Raw genomic sequence first — 12,609 nt, 5'->3', positions numbered from 1 at the left:
CTCCCCTTTCACAGGTGCTCAGCTCCCCATTCACCCCAACTCCAACCCCAGCTCCCATTTAGCCCACTTCTCAGAGGACCCAGAACGGCTCTCCCCCTGCCCTCCCCTGCCCCAGCTGACAGGCCTGGACACCTCCTGGACTCTGTCCAAAAACAAACCCCCTGCAGGGTTGATAAGCAGGAGCCTCTGCATTTTTGTGTCTCATGCATTTCAAAGCGGAGGACCGTGAAGGGGAATGACCAGGGCTGGGAGGTCCCTCCGACCAGTTCCTCCTCATCCCTTCTCCCTGAAGCCCTACCTCAACCTATCTCTTCACACCCCCTCTTCCTGGAACTGCAAGGCACGGGGACTGATTAAAAGAGGATGAAGTTGGGTGTGGAGTGCCTCTGGATTCAGGATCCTCAGGGATTAAGGAGTCTGACTCCTTGGATGGCTCTTTCTTTCTTCCTACCCTTCCTTTTACTAGCCTGGAAGGATCAGCCCAGGCTTCTCGGATAAAGTATGGAGAATTCACTCTAGGGGGCTGGGACAGGGGAATAGCCTATTATAGGCAATTGTCCTAAGGGGTACCTCCTTTTCCCTGTAGCACCACTTTAGGAGCTGAGCCTGAAAACCTTTGAGTGGACACAATCATCTAAGAAAATTCCTAAAGAGAAGTAGGCTGTTCAACTGTGGGGGGACAGCAGGTATTGAGGGTCTCCCCCACTCAGTACAGGTGGCTCCTCCATTGTAACCTGCTGGTGCTTAGCCATTAATTTTGTCCTGCAAATATACCAGAACTTCACTGTCCCACTCATGCTGTTCTTGTTCACCCTCTCATCAGAAGGAACTGAAAGCGCACAGGCCTGAGAGTCAGAGGTTCTAATTCCAGCTCTGCCACTTGTCTGCTCTGTGACAATGGGAGAATCACTTCACTTCTCTGTGCCTCAGTTACCTCACCTGTAAAATGGGGATTATGACTGTGAGCCCATGTGGGACATGGACTGTGTCCAACCTGATTAGCTTGTATCTATTCCAGTGCTTAGTTCAGTGCCTGGCACACAGTATGCATTTACAAATAACATAAACCACCCCCCCCAAAAAAAAACTCAATAGGACTCTACTTCTTGGCCCATTCTCCTGGAAAAAAAGTGTCACTTGCACTGAGCAAGTGGCTGAATGCTGAAAATATCCTTCTTCAGGTGCCTCTCAGGCAAAACCTGGTTTCTTTTGGGATCCCTGGCTGAGGGAGGGGTACCTGCTGCTCCCTGGCATCCTATTCATGCTTTGTGCCCTGCCAGCTCAAAAAGAGGCAGCAGGAATTGGACAGGAGGATTTTTGAGGGAATGGAGGGAGGGCTCAGGAAAACACAGCAGACTCCCAAGAGGCCTAAGACTCCCTTGTCCAAGGGAGAGGCCCCATCTTCCCTGCCAACCCCAGAAACAGCCCCAAGCCTACTCATGTTTCAGCTCCAGGGAGAGAAGGAAAGACTGGGAGGACACCAGGAGTAAGCAGGGATCCCTCCTGGGCCTGGACATCTTCAGAGCACAGGAAAGGGAGAGCACAGTATGGAGGAGGAAAGGCTGGGAAGACACCTGGAGTAGGCAGGGATCCCTCCTGTGCCAGGACACCCCGAGAGCACAGGAAAGACAGGGCACAGTAGTTCTGGCTCCCACTTTCCTGGAAGGTGTCCAAGAAGAGTCCCTGGGGCCTGCCTAAAGCCAGGATGGCAGAAGGGCCGGCGGGGTGGCTGGCATCATGGAAAGGGAACCGGGGTGGAGGGGTGTCCGGGACACGGGGGCTGCCCCCCAAGGAAGGCTGGGGCGTGGGGGTAGCTCCTCGGAGACCCAATCTGATGCACGTTTCTGCCAGATGGAGCAAGGCCCTGGTTGCCTCTGACCTCCAGTTTCGCCTCTCCGGTCCTCCCTTTTGTTTCCCTGGAGCTCGCATGCTTTCTGGGGGCCCGTGTGTGAATACGTGTGTGAGAGAGAGTGTGCTGTGTGTGTGCATTTGCGTGGGTGTGAGTCCGGCCCCAGACAATAGGCCCCGCGGACAGGATTGCCTCGCTGGGCCCTCGGCGGGGACTGTGGAGGTGGGCAGAAAGGCTGCAAACCCGGGCTGGGGGCTGAAGGGGTTGAGCACTGCCCTGACCGTGGGGTGGTCAGACCGGCCGCGTCCCCAACCATGCAGAGGGGCTCCCCGGGGCCTCGAGCTGGCACACCCCAGCGCGCTCGCCCGGCAGCCTCCGGGCATTGGGCACCCCTGCAGCCCCAGAAAGCCGGTCGGGGAGGGATCCACCAGGAGGACCCCAGCGTCCCCGCTCCCCCCGGCCCTTCTTACCTGCCCTCAGCTTCCCAGGCCGCCGAAAGTGCCAAAACGCCCGGGGCTTGCCCCCCGGGGGTCTCCGCTTATGGTGCGTGTTGCCCATGGTGGGTGCGTGCCAGCCGCCCGTGCCCCACCCCCGTGCCAGGCGGCCGAGCCGGCCGGGGCGCTACATGGCGGGGGGCGAGCCCACCTCCCTGCAGCCGGCGGGAAACTGGCTCGGGGAGTGCGGGATGGGACGCGTGCGGGTGCTGTGCGGTGCGATCCGGTCCTGGGCTTCGGCTCCGCCCCTGCCCGGCTGCGCTTTTCTCCTGCGTGCCTCGGTACAATCGCAGCCCGGGGAAGGAGGCGGGGCCTGTGCGGGGCGGGGCGAGGAGGAGGAGAGGAGAGGGGAGAGGAGGAGGTGCCCATCATCTGGACGCACCCCCCGCCCGCTCCTTGCCTACCCCCTGAACCCTCCCTGCCTCCCCTTCTTCCTCCTCTTCTCATTCCATCACTGTCGTATTTACTGAGCGCTGACTTTGTGCACAGCACTGTGCTAAGCGCTTGGGAGAGGCCACTAGAACAATAGAGACACGTTTCCCGCCCACAACGAACTCACAGTCTAGAGGGGAAGAGGGACACCGATAGAAATCAATAAATGACGGATGTGGACATAAGTGCTGTGGGGCTGGGAAAGTCCGGGCGACGCAGGAGGGAGTGGGAGAAGAGGAAAGGGGGGATTAGTCAGGGAAGGCCTCTTGGAGGAGATGGGCCTTCAATAAGGCTCTGAAGGGGGGAGAGTAATTGTTGGATTTGAGGAGGGAGGGCGTTAAGGGGAGAGGCCTCGAAAAGGGGCCCCCGGTGGGAACAGGCCCCTGGAATATTTGCTGGCTCAGTTTCCCCACTGGAGGAGCCCGGGGGGAGGGATGGGGAAGAGGAGGGGGTGGGGCGGGGTAGGGAGGAGCTCTGGGACCAAGAGGAGGAGAAAGAGGGGAGTGAAGGAAGGGACAAGCGGGCCTAGGGCATCCCCAGCTCGTGGTAACCTTGGGAAAAGTCACAGTTCAGGTGGCACCGGCATCGGGCGCTTTGAGACCACCGCAGAAGCATAAAGACGGGGATGAGGTAAGGCGAAGGTCTGGGGAAAATACCCGCGGCATAAAGCCATCCTGGTATGGGGGGAGAAGGCAGATACCAGTACCCTGGGTGGATATCCAGTTCACATGCACATTTGCCACCCCTGCCTGCCTCTTCTGTCAGCCTCTTCCAGAGGGCAAAAGGGTGGTCCTGGGGCTCCCTGGCATTGCCAGGCTGGAGAGGGTGGACCCACCAGACCCAGCGAGAATGCATGAGGTCAGCGGTTCCCCAGCTCCGGGGCCTGAGTACAATAACCTCTGTGATCCGGGTGGGTTTACCCGGCATGTGACAACACAAGCTGCTGAAGCTCGGCAACTCTGCTGAGAGCTGGGTACGGGAGGGTACCACTGGGGAGTCCCCGCGGCCCGAGGGTCAGGGGGACGAGGTGGACCAAGTTATAAAAAAAAAAAAAGATTTCTAAAGTCTAACCATAATCCTTCTTGTTACAATCAAAATTCATACTTGTTCTGGGAAAATTGTTACACAGACTGAATGACCCAAGTGGGAAGACCCTTCCAACCCTTAAATAGGATGTCCTGGGGTCTGAGGGTTAGCATTCACAGCCCAGGAAGGGGTCCCATCAGGCTCCAGAACTGCACATGAGATAGAGGGAGGAGAGAGCGGGGGGAGGTAGTTCAGATGTTATCCCAGAGGCGACTCCTTTAGGGTGAGGGTTGAACCTACACCCCAGGAGAGGCAGACCTACACACCAGTTTCAGAACCAAAACGTAACCTCCACCTTGTGTCTCAAGATTCCCTCCCCACCTCACTCCAAATCTGGATTATGGACAAGATCAGGGTGACCGGTGCCCTGTCTCCTCAGCCCCACACCCACACTGCAGAGCATCTGGGTGATCCTGAGTCATCAAGGAAAGGGGCCGGGTCCCTGGGGAACTGAGATGGAGCCCTGCCACCCATCTCTGGGCAGACTCCACACCAACTTCCCCAGCAGCAAGCCCCCCTTCCCATGGTCTGGAGAAAGGAGCCCCTATTCCTTGGGGACACCCCTAGATCAGAACAATTTCCCCTCATCCTTCCCCTTACTTGGGTAGTTCTAAGATGGGCTGGGGGGTGACCACAAGGTTGTCTTAGGTGACTTTCCTCAAGCCCCACATCTCCCCAGGTGGCCCTGTATGGTCCAGGGTAGCTTGTCTTTATTTTCCAAGGCCCAGGAGGGGGAAAGTCCTGGGTCCATCACTTCCAGGCTTGTTCTGCAAGGGGAGAGGTTAATTCAATCAATTAATTAATCAATATTATTAACTGAGCACTGTAATATGAAATCTCCCCCTTCCTGACTATAAGCTTCTTGTGGGCAGGGAACATATCTACTAACTCTGCTGTAGTATACTGTCCTAAGCATTTAGTCAATACTCTATTCACAGTAAGCTCTCAATAAATACTATTGAGTGATTGATGGATTGTTATGGGTAGGGAACGTAACTGCTAATTCTTTTGTATTGTACTTTCCCAACCAGTGCTCTGTACATAGGAAGTGCTCGATAAGTACCATTGATTGATTGACGATTGAAAGAGTATAATAGAATTAGTGGACATGATCCCTGCCCTTGAAGAGCTTACAATCCAGGAGAGGAGAGGGGAATTATGAGCAATTAAATACTTAAGTGTCACGGAAGTGCCAAAACAATTGACTGAGAGTTGGAGGCTATAAATGGGGAAATTGGAAATTAATCGGGAAAAGCCTCCTGGAGGAGATGTGATTTCAGAAGAGCTGAGAAGACGGGGAGAGCAGTGGTCTGTCGGATATGAAGGAGCCAAGAGTTTGGGGCAGGAGGGAGGACTTAAGAAAAAGGTCAGTGATGGAAGAGTTGAGAACAAAGCACGGTGAGCAGGTTGGGTTGAGGGGAACAAAGAGTATGAGCTGTCGTGTAGTGGAAGAAAAGAGTGCATAAAAAAGAAGGGAGCGTTGACTGCCTTGAACTCAGTGATCAGAAGTTTCTGCTTGATGTGGAGACGAATGGGAAACGAATGAAAGTTTCTGAGGAATGGGAAATCGTGTACATGGGTAGGACATGGGTTCTAATCCTGGCTCCGCCACACATCTGCTGTGTGACCTCGGGCAAGTCACTTCACTTCTCTGAGCCACAGTTACCTAATCCGTAAAGTGGAGATTGAGACTGAGCCCCATGTGAAACAGGGACTGTGTCCAACCCCATTTGCTTGAATCCACCCCAGTGCTTAGTACAGTGCCTGGAACATAGTAAGGGCTTAAAAAATACCATTTAAATTAGTATTTAGGACTGAGGTCCTGAGCCATTGATTCCAAGGTCTGATATAGACCGGCACCGGCTATGTCTTCAGAACCAAACAGGACCCTAAAGCTCAGGACCTGACCCTTGAAACATTCCCACCATATCCTGAAGCAGCATGCTCCAAATTACCACCACGTCCCGGAGCAGGGAGCTCCCCACCAAGTTCTAGAACAGCGAGCTCCCTCTTCCCACCACGTTCCGGTGTAGGTAACTCTTGTCAATATCCAGATTGTTTTCCCCATACCAGTCTTCCCCTCACCCCCCGCCTAGGCCCAGAATCCAGCGGGTGGCGACAGATGAAATATGATTTGCCAAAAGGAATCTTTGCTGCCATGGGGGAGCAGCCTGTGACTCTTGGTGTCTGCAGGGAGTAGACACACCTCTCTTTGTTCAGCAGACAACTCACTTCCAGCTCAGGCCGGTCACCAGATTCCCTGCTGCACGGATTTGGCTAAATGTCACTGTTTGTTCCTCCATGATTAAAGCTCCAGCAAACTCATTCCCAGAGAGATACAGAAGTATACCCCTGCTCAGGGGCCCCGGGCTGGAGTCAGGGATCTATCAGCAGCATGGCCTAGTGGATGGAGAATGGGAGTCACAGGACCAGATTCTACTCCAGTTCTGCCACTTATCTGCTGTGTGACCTTGGGCAAGTCACTTCACTTCTCTGAGCCTCAGTTCCCTCATCTGCAAAAGGGGATTCAGACCGTGAGTCCTATGCAGGACAGGGACGGTGTCCAACCCTATTAGCTTGTATCTACCCCAGTGCTTAGAACAGTGTCTGGCACATAGTAAGTGCTTAATAAATACCACAGTTATCATGATCAGCTTTTAAAGTCTTCTGGCTTCCCAATTGCCTGGAGGTCATCTCTGCTGGGAACACCCCCGCCCCGTGCTGCCCTGTCTGGCTCCCCGCCAGTCCTCTGCCACTCCCTCCCCTGACAAAGTTTATTTTCTCTGTAACCAATACTGGCTTTCCTCACCTTCCCCCCGACCCCCAGGATCAGATTGATCCCCAAAATTCTCTGCAGGTGTAAAGTTCTTTCCAGGGAATCCTCTCTGCTGCTGCTCTCTTTCCACTAGTGTAACCTATGAGCCAGGGTACTTGTGTTCTAATCCCAATCCCAGCTCTGCCATTTGCCTGAGGTAATAAAAATAATAATAATAATGGTGCTTGTTAAGCACTTACTATGTGCCAAGCACTGTCCTAAACGCTAGATACAAGTTAATCAAGTTGGAAACAATCCCTCGGCAAATCACTAAACTCTTTACCTCAGTTCCTCATCTGCAAAATGAAGATTACCTATTCTTTTTCTGCCTTAGGCTGTGAGCCCCTGTGGGACAAGGAATGTGTCCAATCTGATTAGCTTGTCTCTGCCCCAATGCTTAGCATAACATAAGTGCTTAACAGATTATTATTTTTAGGCCAAAACTACCCCCACTTCCTCTCTGCTTTCAAACCCCTTCATCGGCTAGTCCAAGATTCCCTTCAAACAGCCTGTCAGGTTCCTTGCACACAGACCTTATCTGGAGGGAGTAATCTACATTAGTTCACTTGTATTTATTAAGCATTTACCATGTGCACAGCACTGTACTAATTGCTTGGGAGAGTACAGTCTAACAATAAACAGACACATTCCCTGCCCACAATGAGTTTACAGTCTAGATGCATGCAGAGCACTGTACTATGCACCGGGGAAAATACACAGGTGGGAACTGTACCCCATCTGCGGCCCCCAAAGGGCTCAAAATTTAAGAATATAAAGAGGGAAAGGACGAATGGACCGGAAGGGTGGTGAGCCTTTCGGGAGGCCAAGGAGGGGAATGATTCTGCCACAGAACCCCTCGCCCAACCTCTGTAAGAGAGGAGCGGGACCCACATGAGGAGTTGAGGGCCACTGCCCTGAGCACGCCTTCCTGGCTGCTGCTGTCCCAAACACTTAGTAAGGTGTTCTGCACACAGTTAGCACTCAATAAATATGACTGACTGAATGAATGAATGTTACTGCTGCCCCTAACAGTGGGGAGTGGAGGATGATGCCAAGGGAGCAGCACTAGCTGAGCACCGCCCCATCGGCCTGTCTGAGCCTCTGCCAGAGTCGCCTCCCCCAGGCTGGTGGTAGGAAAGGGGCCGAAAGGAGTCACAAACCAAAGGTCAACCTGAAACAAGCTCGATTACCCTCCCCGACGGTCTCCTCGATCTTCGACTCTCATTCCTGAAGACGAATTGGCCCAGTCTCCCCCTCACCTGGCCGCCCCAGGCCGGGCCTCCCCTGTATCCAGTCTCCCCGCAAAGAGTTAACTGGGCCAACAGCCACCCACCCCACCCCCCACAGGTGCCAGCAAAGATTAGAGCGATAGGATTTATTTCTTTTAATAAGCAGAAGAGGAGAACTTGGCCCGGCTGGGGAAGAGGAAACAATCGGGAGAACAGGAGGTGGCAGAGGGAAGGAGGGAGGGTCCCCGGTCAGATGTGGAGAACGCAAAGAAATGACAACCTCTGGTCGGGGGGATGGGGAGGAAGGGGCAACATAGGAGAGGGCAACGGGGGGGTTGTGTGGGCACGTGTGTGGGTACCCGAGCCTGAAAAGCAACCCCTCCGACCTACCGCCCAACGAGCCTGGTGCTACCCGATGCCCCGGCTGAGGAGGGCACCGGGATGGGGGTTGGGAGGAGCTGGCTCCATGGCTGAGTCATATAGGGAAACTGGAGTTTTCCAGACCCGCGTGAGTCCAAGATGGCAAAGGGACTCATGGGGCCACCTAGCCCATCCCCCTGCCTCCAGGCTTCCCAGGAAAACCATGCTCCGTAAGCCCCATGAGGAATATATTTCAGGATCTCTGACACTCAGGAAGTTCTTCCTGACATCTAACTATAATCCCTCCTGCTGCAATTAAACCCATTTCCTCTGTGGGAAGGGATTATTAAGAGCAGGAAAATACAAGTGGGTTTTCTAGCCAGTGGTGGGTCTCTCTCAGTCACCTCCAACCTCACCCTTCTCCCTAGGACCTGAGCCCTCTTTCCTTCTTCACCTCCTCCTTCTCCTGTCATTATCTCAATGACAGAGGGCCTAGCCTGAGAGGGAGCTCTTCTCCAAAAGGAAACCCATGGCAAGTCCAGACACAATCTCACAACAGGCTTTTCACTCTCCCTCACTCCCCTCCTCTTCCTGCCCTGAAACCTTTCCTTCTAATTCTCTGCTCTGGGGATGATTAAAGGACACTCTGGAGGGTAAACACAGTCCGTGTGGGACGGGCCTGGCCCTGACACATACCCGCCATTTCCTGAAACACATCGACCTCAGGCCCTGGGGTGCGGCTGGTCGGGGGGGCGGTGCAGTTTCGAACCCCCACCCCCTGGTACCTCCAAACTCAGACGGGGGATGACGTCCAAGGGGCAAGGAGGAGATGAGGCGGGTTGGACATCAATGTCAAATTCTTCTTCCCTCCATGGGCCCAGCTAGGTAGGGGCAGCCATGACACCCAGTCCAGGAGTCTGAATGACACATCTCCTTACCCCCACAGATCCCATCTGCCCATCACCCCACAGCCAGTACCAGTCCTCCCCCGCCCCCAAATGCTAACAGATTTCAAATGAGCAGGGGCACAGTCTGTTGGGATTCACTCCCCCCATTACCTAGTTCCTCATAGAAATAATGGTGGCATTTGTTAAGTACTTACTATGTGTCAAGCGATATACTACACACTGGGGTAGACGCAAGATAATAAGGTTGGACACAGTTCCCATCCCTGATGGGCTCACAGTCGAAGTACAAGGGAAAACAGGTACTGAATCCCCAGTTTACAGATGAGGAAACTGAAGCTCGGATAGGCGAAGTGACTTGCTCAAGGTCACACAGCTAGCAAATGGTGATGCTGGGATTAGAAACCAGGTCCTCTGACTCCCAAACCCATGCTCTTCCCATTAGGCTGCACTTTCTTCTTTTTATGGTACTTGTTAAGCAGTTACTATGTGCTGGGCACTGTAACTAAAATGCTGGGGTAGAGACAAAATAATTGGGTTGGACCCAATCCCTGACCCACATGAGGCTCACAGTCTTAATCCCCATTTTACAGATGAGGGAACCGAGGCACAGAGAAGTGAAGTGACTTCCCCAAGTCCACACAGCAGATAAGTGGCAGAGACGAGATTAGGACCCAAGACCTTCTGACTCCCAGGCCCGCGCTCTGTCCACTAAGCCATGTGTCTCGTGCCAGACCCCCCTTTCCCAGCCCTGACCGGATTTTTCCCCCAAGGCCTGGCTCATGTCACATTTCTGTCTTTCCATGTTTTGTTTCTCCAGCTACCACCCCAGCACTTCTGCACCTGAGAACACCCTATGAATTTAGCACGAATCCACACACATGTCCACTTTTCTCTCTCTAAATTATTTTAGTGTCTGACTCCACTAGACTTTAAGCTCCTTGAGGGAAGGAATCATGTCTACACTGACTCTATTGTTCTCTCCCAAACGTTTAGTATGGTGCTCTGCACATAGTAAGTGCTTAACAGATATTACTGACCGACTGATTGTCAGTTCCCTCGGGGGCAGATAGACAGAGGTCACAGTATAGGAGGTCTCTCTATAAGATCTCTCTGTAAGAGCCTAGGAACAGTAAGAAACAAGGACTCAGGTCTCTGTATAAACTCCTATACCAACTCACTGTCTTTTCCGTCCAATAATGGGTGAGGGGCGGAGGGATGGGGCGGATTAAAATCCAGAAAGCCTGGTTCCATTCCCAGCTTCCCCACTGGCAGGCTGAGTGCCCAGGGTGACAGTTCACAGTTCATGACCACGCTTCCATGCCTCGATTTCCCCATCTTGGGACCACCTCTGGGGCTTCTAGAAGAGGCTGCGACCCCAACCTGTCCCTGATAGTTACGGCAATGATGTCATCGGAGGAGCTGGACTGAGATCATTCTGTGGTCACCCCTGAAGATGCCCAGGTCGGGAGAAGGGAGGGCCCTCGATCTAGGCCCCGCGATCCCAGCGAGGTGGCTTTAAATGCGACTGGGTGGGGAGGGCCAGAGAGTAAAGAAAGGGAGCCAAGGGTGAGGCCGTTGGAGGCCCTGGCTGACTCCACGGGGAATGGGTGGGTTGGGGGGTGGAGGAGGAGGGGAACCGCCCCGCACGATGGCACCCCAAGCCACGGAGATCTCCTCCCACCCTTCAATCCTCCAAGAGAGTGGGTCTCTTAAGGGACCAAACACAACCTGGGGCTTCGGGGCTCCGCGGGGCCCAGGTCGGCCCTACCTGGCAAGGTTACTCACACAAGTTGGCAAAGCTTGCCCCTCCCCACATTGCGCAGCACCTCCCCTCGGGGAGGGGGGGGGTTGGGGGGCGGTGCCAGGTGCTGGCAAAGGGCCGGGCCCCCGGCTCATCCCTCCCGACTGGTCTCCCCAGGTAAACTGGCAGGCAGCCAGGCTCCGGGGCCCATGACCCCCTGACTCAGCAATCGGCCGGCCCGACCCACGGACCCAGGCTGGCACACAGTGTGTGTATGTGGGGAGGGGGGACGAGGGGCAGCCTCTGGAAGCTCCAACTCTTCCCGGACTCTCCTGTGGTACCCCAAAACTCCAGCCCCCGGCCTCCAGCGGTGGGGGGTGGGTGGGTGGGCGTGACTGGCACCTCCGCCCAGCTGGGAATGGATGCCACGAGGGGGTCCGCGAGTGGGGCGGAGAGGGACGGGCCCCGCGCCCCAACTCTTCCAGCTCAGCTACCCCCGTCTTACCTCTGCCCTTGGCCTTGCCCTTCTTGGCCTTTTCCTCCTGCATTCTTGGCCTTGGGGGGCGGCTCGGCCCCCTCCCCCCGGGGTCGCCCCCTGCCCCTTCTTCTTCCTGCGCTTGCCCCGGAGCCAGCTGAAGGCTCGACGGAGGCCGGAGGTCTTGGACTTCTTCCTGCGCGGCGGTCCGGCCGGGGGCCCCGCGCCCTCCTTGCCCGGGGGACCCCAGGTGTCCTCGGCCGCAGGTGCAGCTGGGGGGCCCGCGGAGGACATGGCCGGGCGGGGGGCGAGGGCCGGCTCAGGCCCCCTGGGGCGGGAAGGCCATGCGGGGCGGGGAGGCGGCCTGGGTCCCCAGCAGCAGGCGTCGCGGGAAGGGAGCGGGGAAAGTTTGGGCGGCCGGAGGGAGCGGCCGGCGGGGGCGGGGAAGGGGGCGGGAGGGGCCGGGGGCGGGGGGTGGGCGGCTCCCCTCGGCCCCCCGCCCCTTTCCCCCGCCCCCTCCCGCCCGCGGGCCCCGGGCCCTCCTGGGTTGCCAGGGAGGGGCAGTCGGACCCCCCCTTGGTCGGGATCCCCGACAGGTAAGGGAGAACCCCCCCCGGACCAACCCCCGGAGGAGGGGCAGGGGAGGGGTCCCATTCCCAAAGACACTGGGGGGTCGGTCCTCCGGGGGGAGGATCCGGGGCAGGAGGCGGGCGCTACTCCAGGACTGGCTCTCGGGAAGGGGATGGAGGGAGGCTCGGATGCCTGGGTTTGGGGGTTTGGGGGGTTTTTCTGGGGGAAGGAGGGTGGGTTTCGGGATACGTTTCCCGCGGTGGGGGGCAGAAAAGGTAGTTTGGGGTTCGGCTGGCTGGGGAGGGGGCGGATCCTATTGCACGCGGAGGGGGGAAATCCAGAGACGGATGGACAGACGGACAGACGGACCCTCATTTATCGGGCAGCTTGCCCAACGCCAAGAAACGCCCCCCTTCCTTCCCCCTCCTCTCTTCCCCTTCTCCAGAAAAACCTCACCCCCCACCCCATCCCCACCTTCCCTATCCCCAAAGGGGAGAGCCCCTAACCGCCCCCCTCGACCCCAAGGCTGAGGACCAGACTCCTGCGTCCCATTTCCAGTGCCCTGAGGTGAGTCTTCGTGCCTCGGTTTCCCCCTTGCCGGAGAGGGAGCCCTTAGGGCAGCTTTGGGCCTGCTAAGCGGTGCCCCGCGT

At 56.1% G+C, this 12,609-nt stretch overlaps 2 protein-coding genes across 7 annotated transcripts in view; one reads left to right on the top strand and one right to left on the bottom strand.

Moving 5' to 3' along the window:
* The window catches only part of KIAA1522 (KIAA1522 ortholog), a 32,280-nt gene extending 20,488 nt beyond the window's left edge, over positions 1 to 11,792 (bottom strand). Inside the window, 2 exon segments of the mRNA XM_029080556.2 lie at positions 11,420 to 11,498; positions 11,501 to 11,792. Of these exon segments, the coding sequence (XP_028936389.1) occupies positions 11,420 to 11,498; positions 11,501 to 11,683 (262 nt within the window). The 5' untranslated portion in view covers positions 11,684 to 11,792.
* A 112-nt stretch (positions 11,793 to 11,904) lies between these two features.
* SYNC (syncoilin, intermediate filament protein) overlaps positions 11,905 to 12,609 on the top strand; it is a 40,164-nt gene continuing 39,459 nt past the window's right edge. For 4 of the 6 annotated variants that reach the window (XM_029081240.1, XM_039914368.1, XM_029081238.1 and 1 more), the window contains exons 1-2: positions 11,905 to 11,985; positions 12,405 to 12,526. The gene's annotated coding sequence lies outside the window, so the exon portion shown is untranslated. The remainder of the gene's footprint in view (positions 11,986 to 12,404; positions 12,527 to 12,609) is intronic. The other 2 variants (XM_039914371.1, XM_039914369.1) reach the window with 1 other exon arrangement.

Source organism: Ornithorhynchus anatinus, chromosome 16 (assembly GCF_004115215.2).
Source record: "Ornithorhynchus anatinus isolate Pmale09 chromosome 16, mOrnAna1.pri.v4, whole genome shotgun sequence".
NCBI classification, from domain to species: Eukaryota; Metazoa; Chordata; class Mammalia; order Monotremata; family Ornithorhynchidae; genus Ornithorhynchus; species Ornithorhynchus anatinus.
The sequence above is the reverse complement of the archived record's forward strand: the minus strand, read 5'-3'. Positions and strand labels throughout refer to the sequence as shown.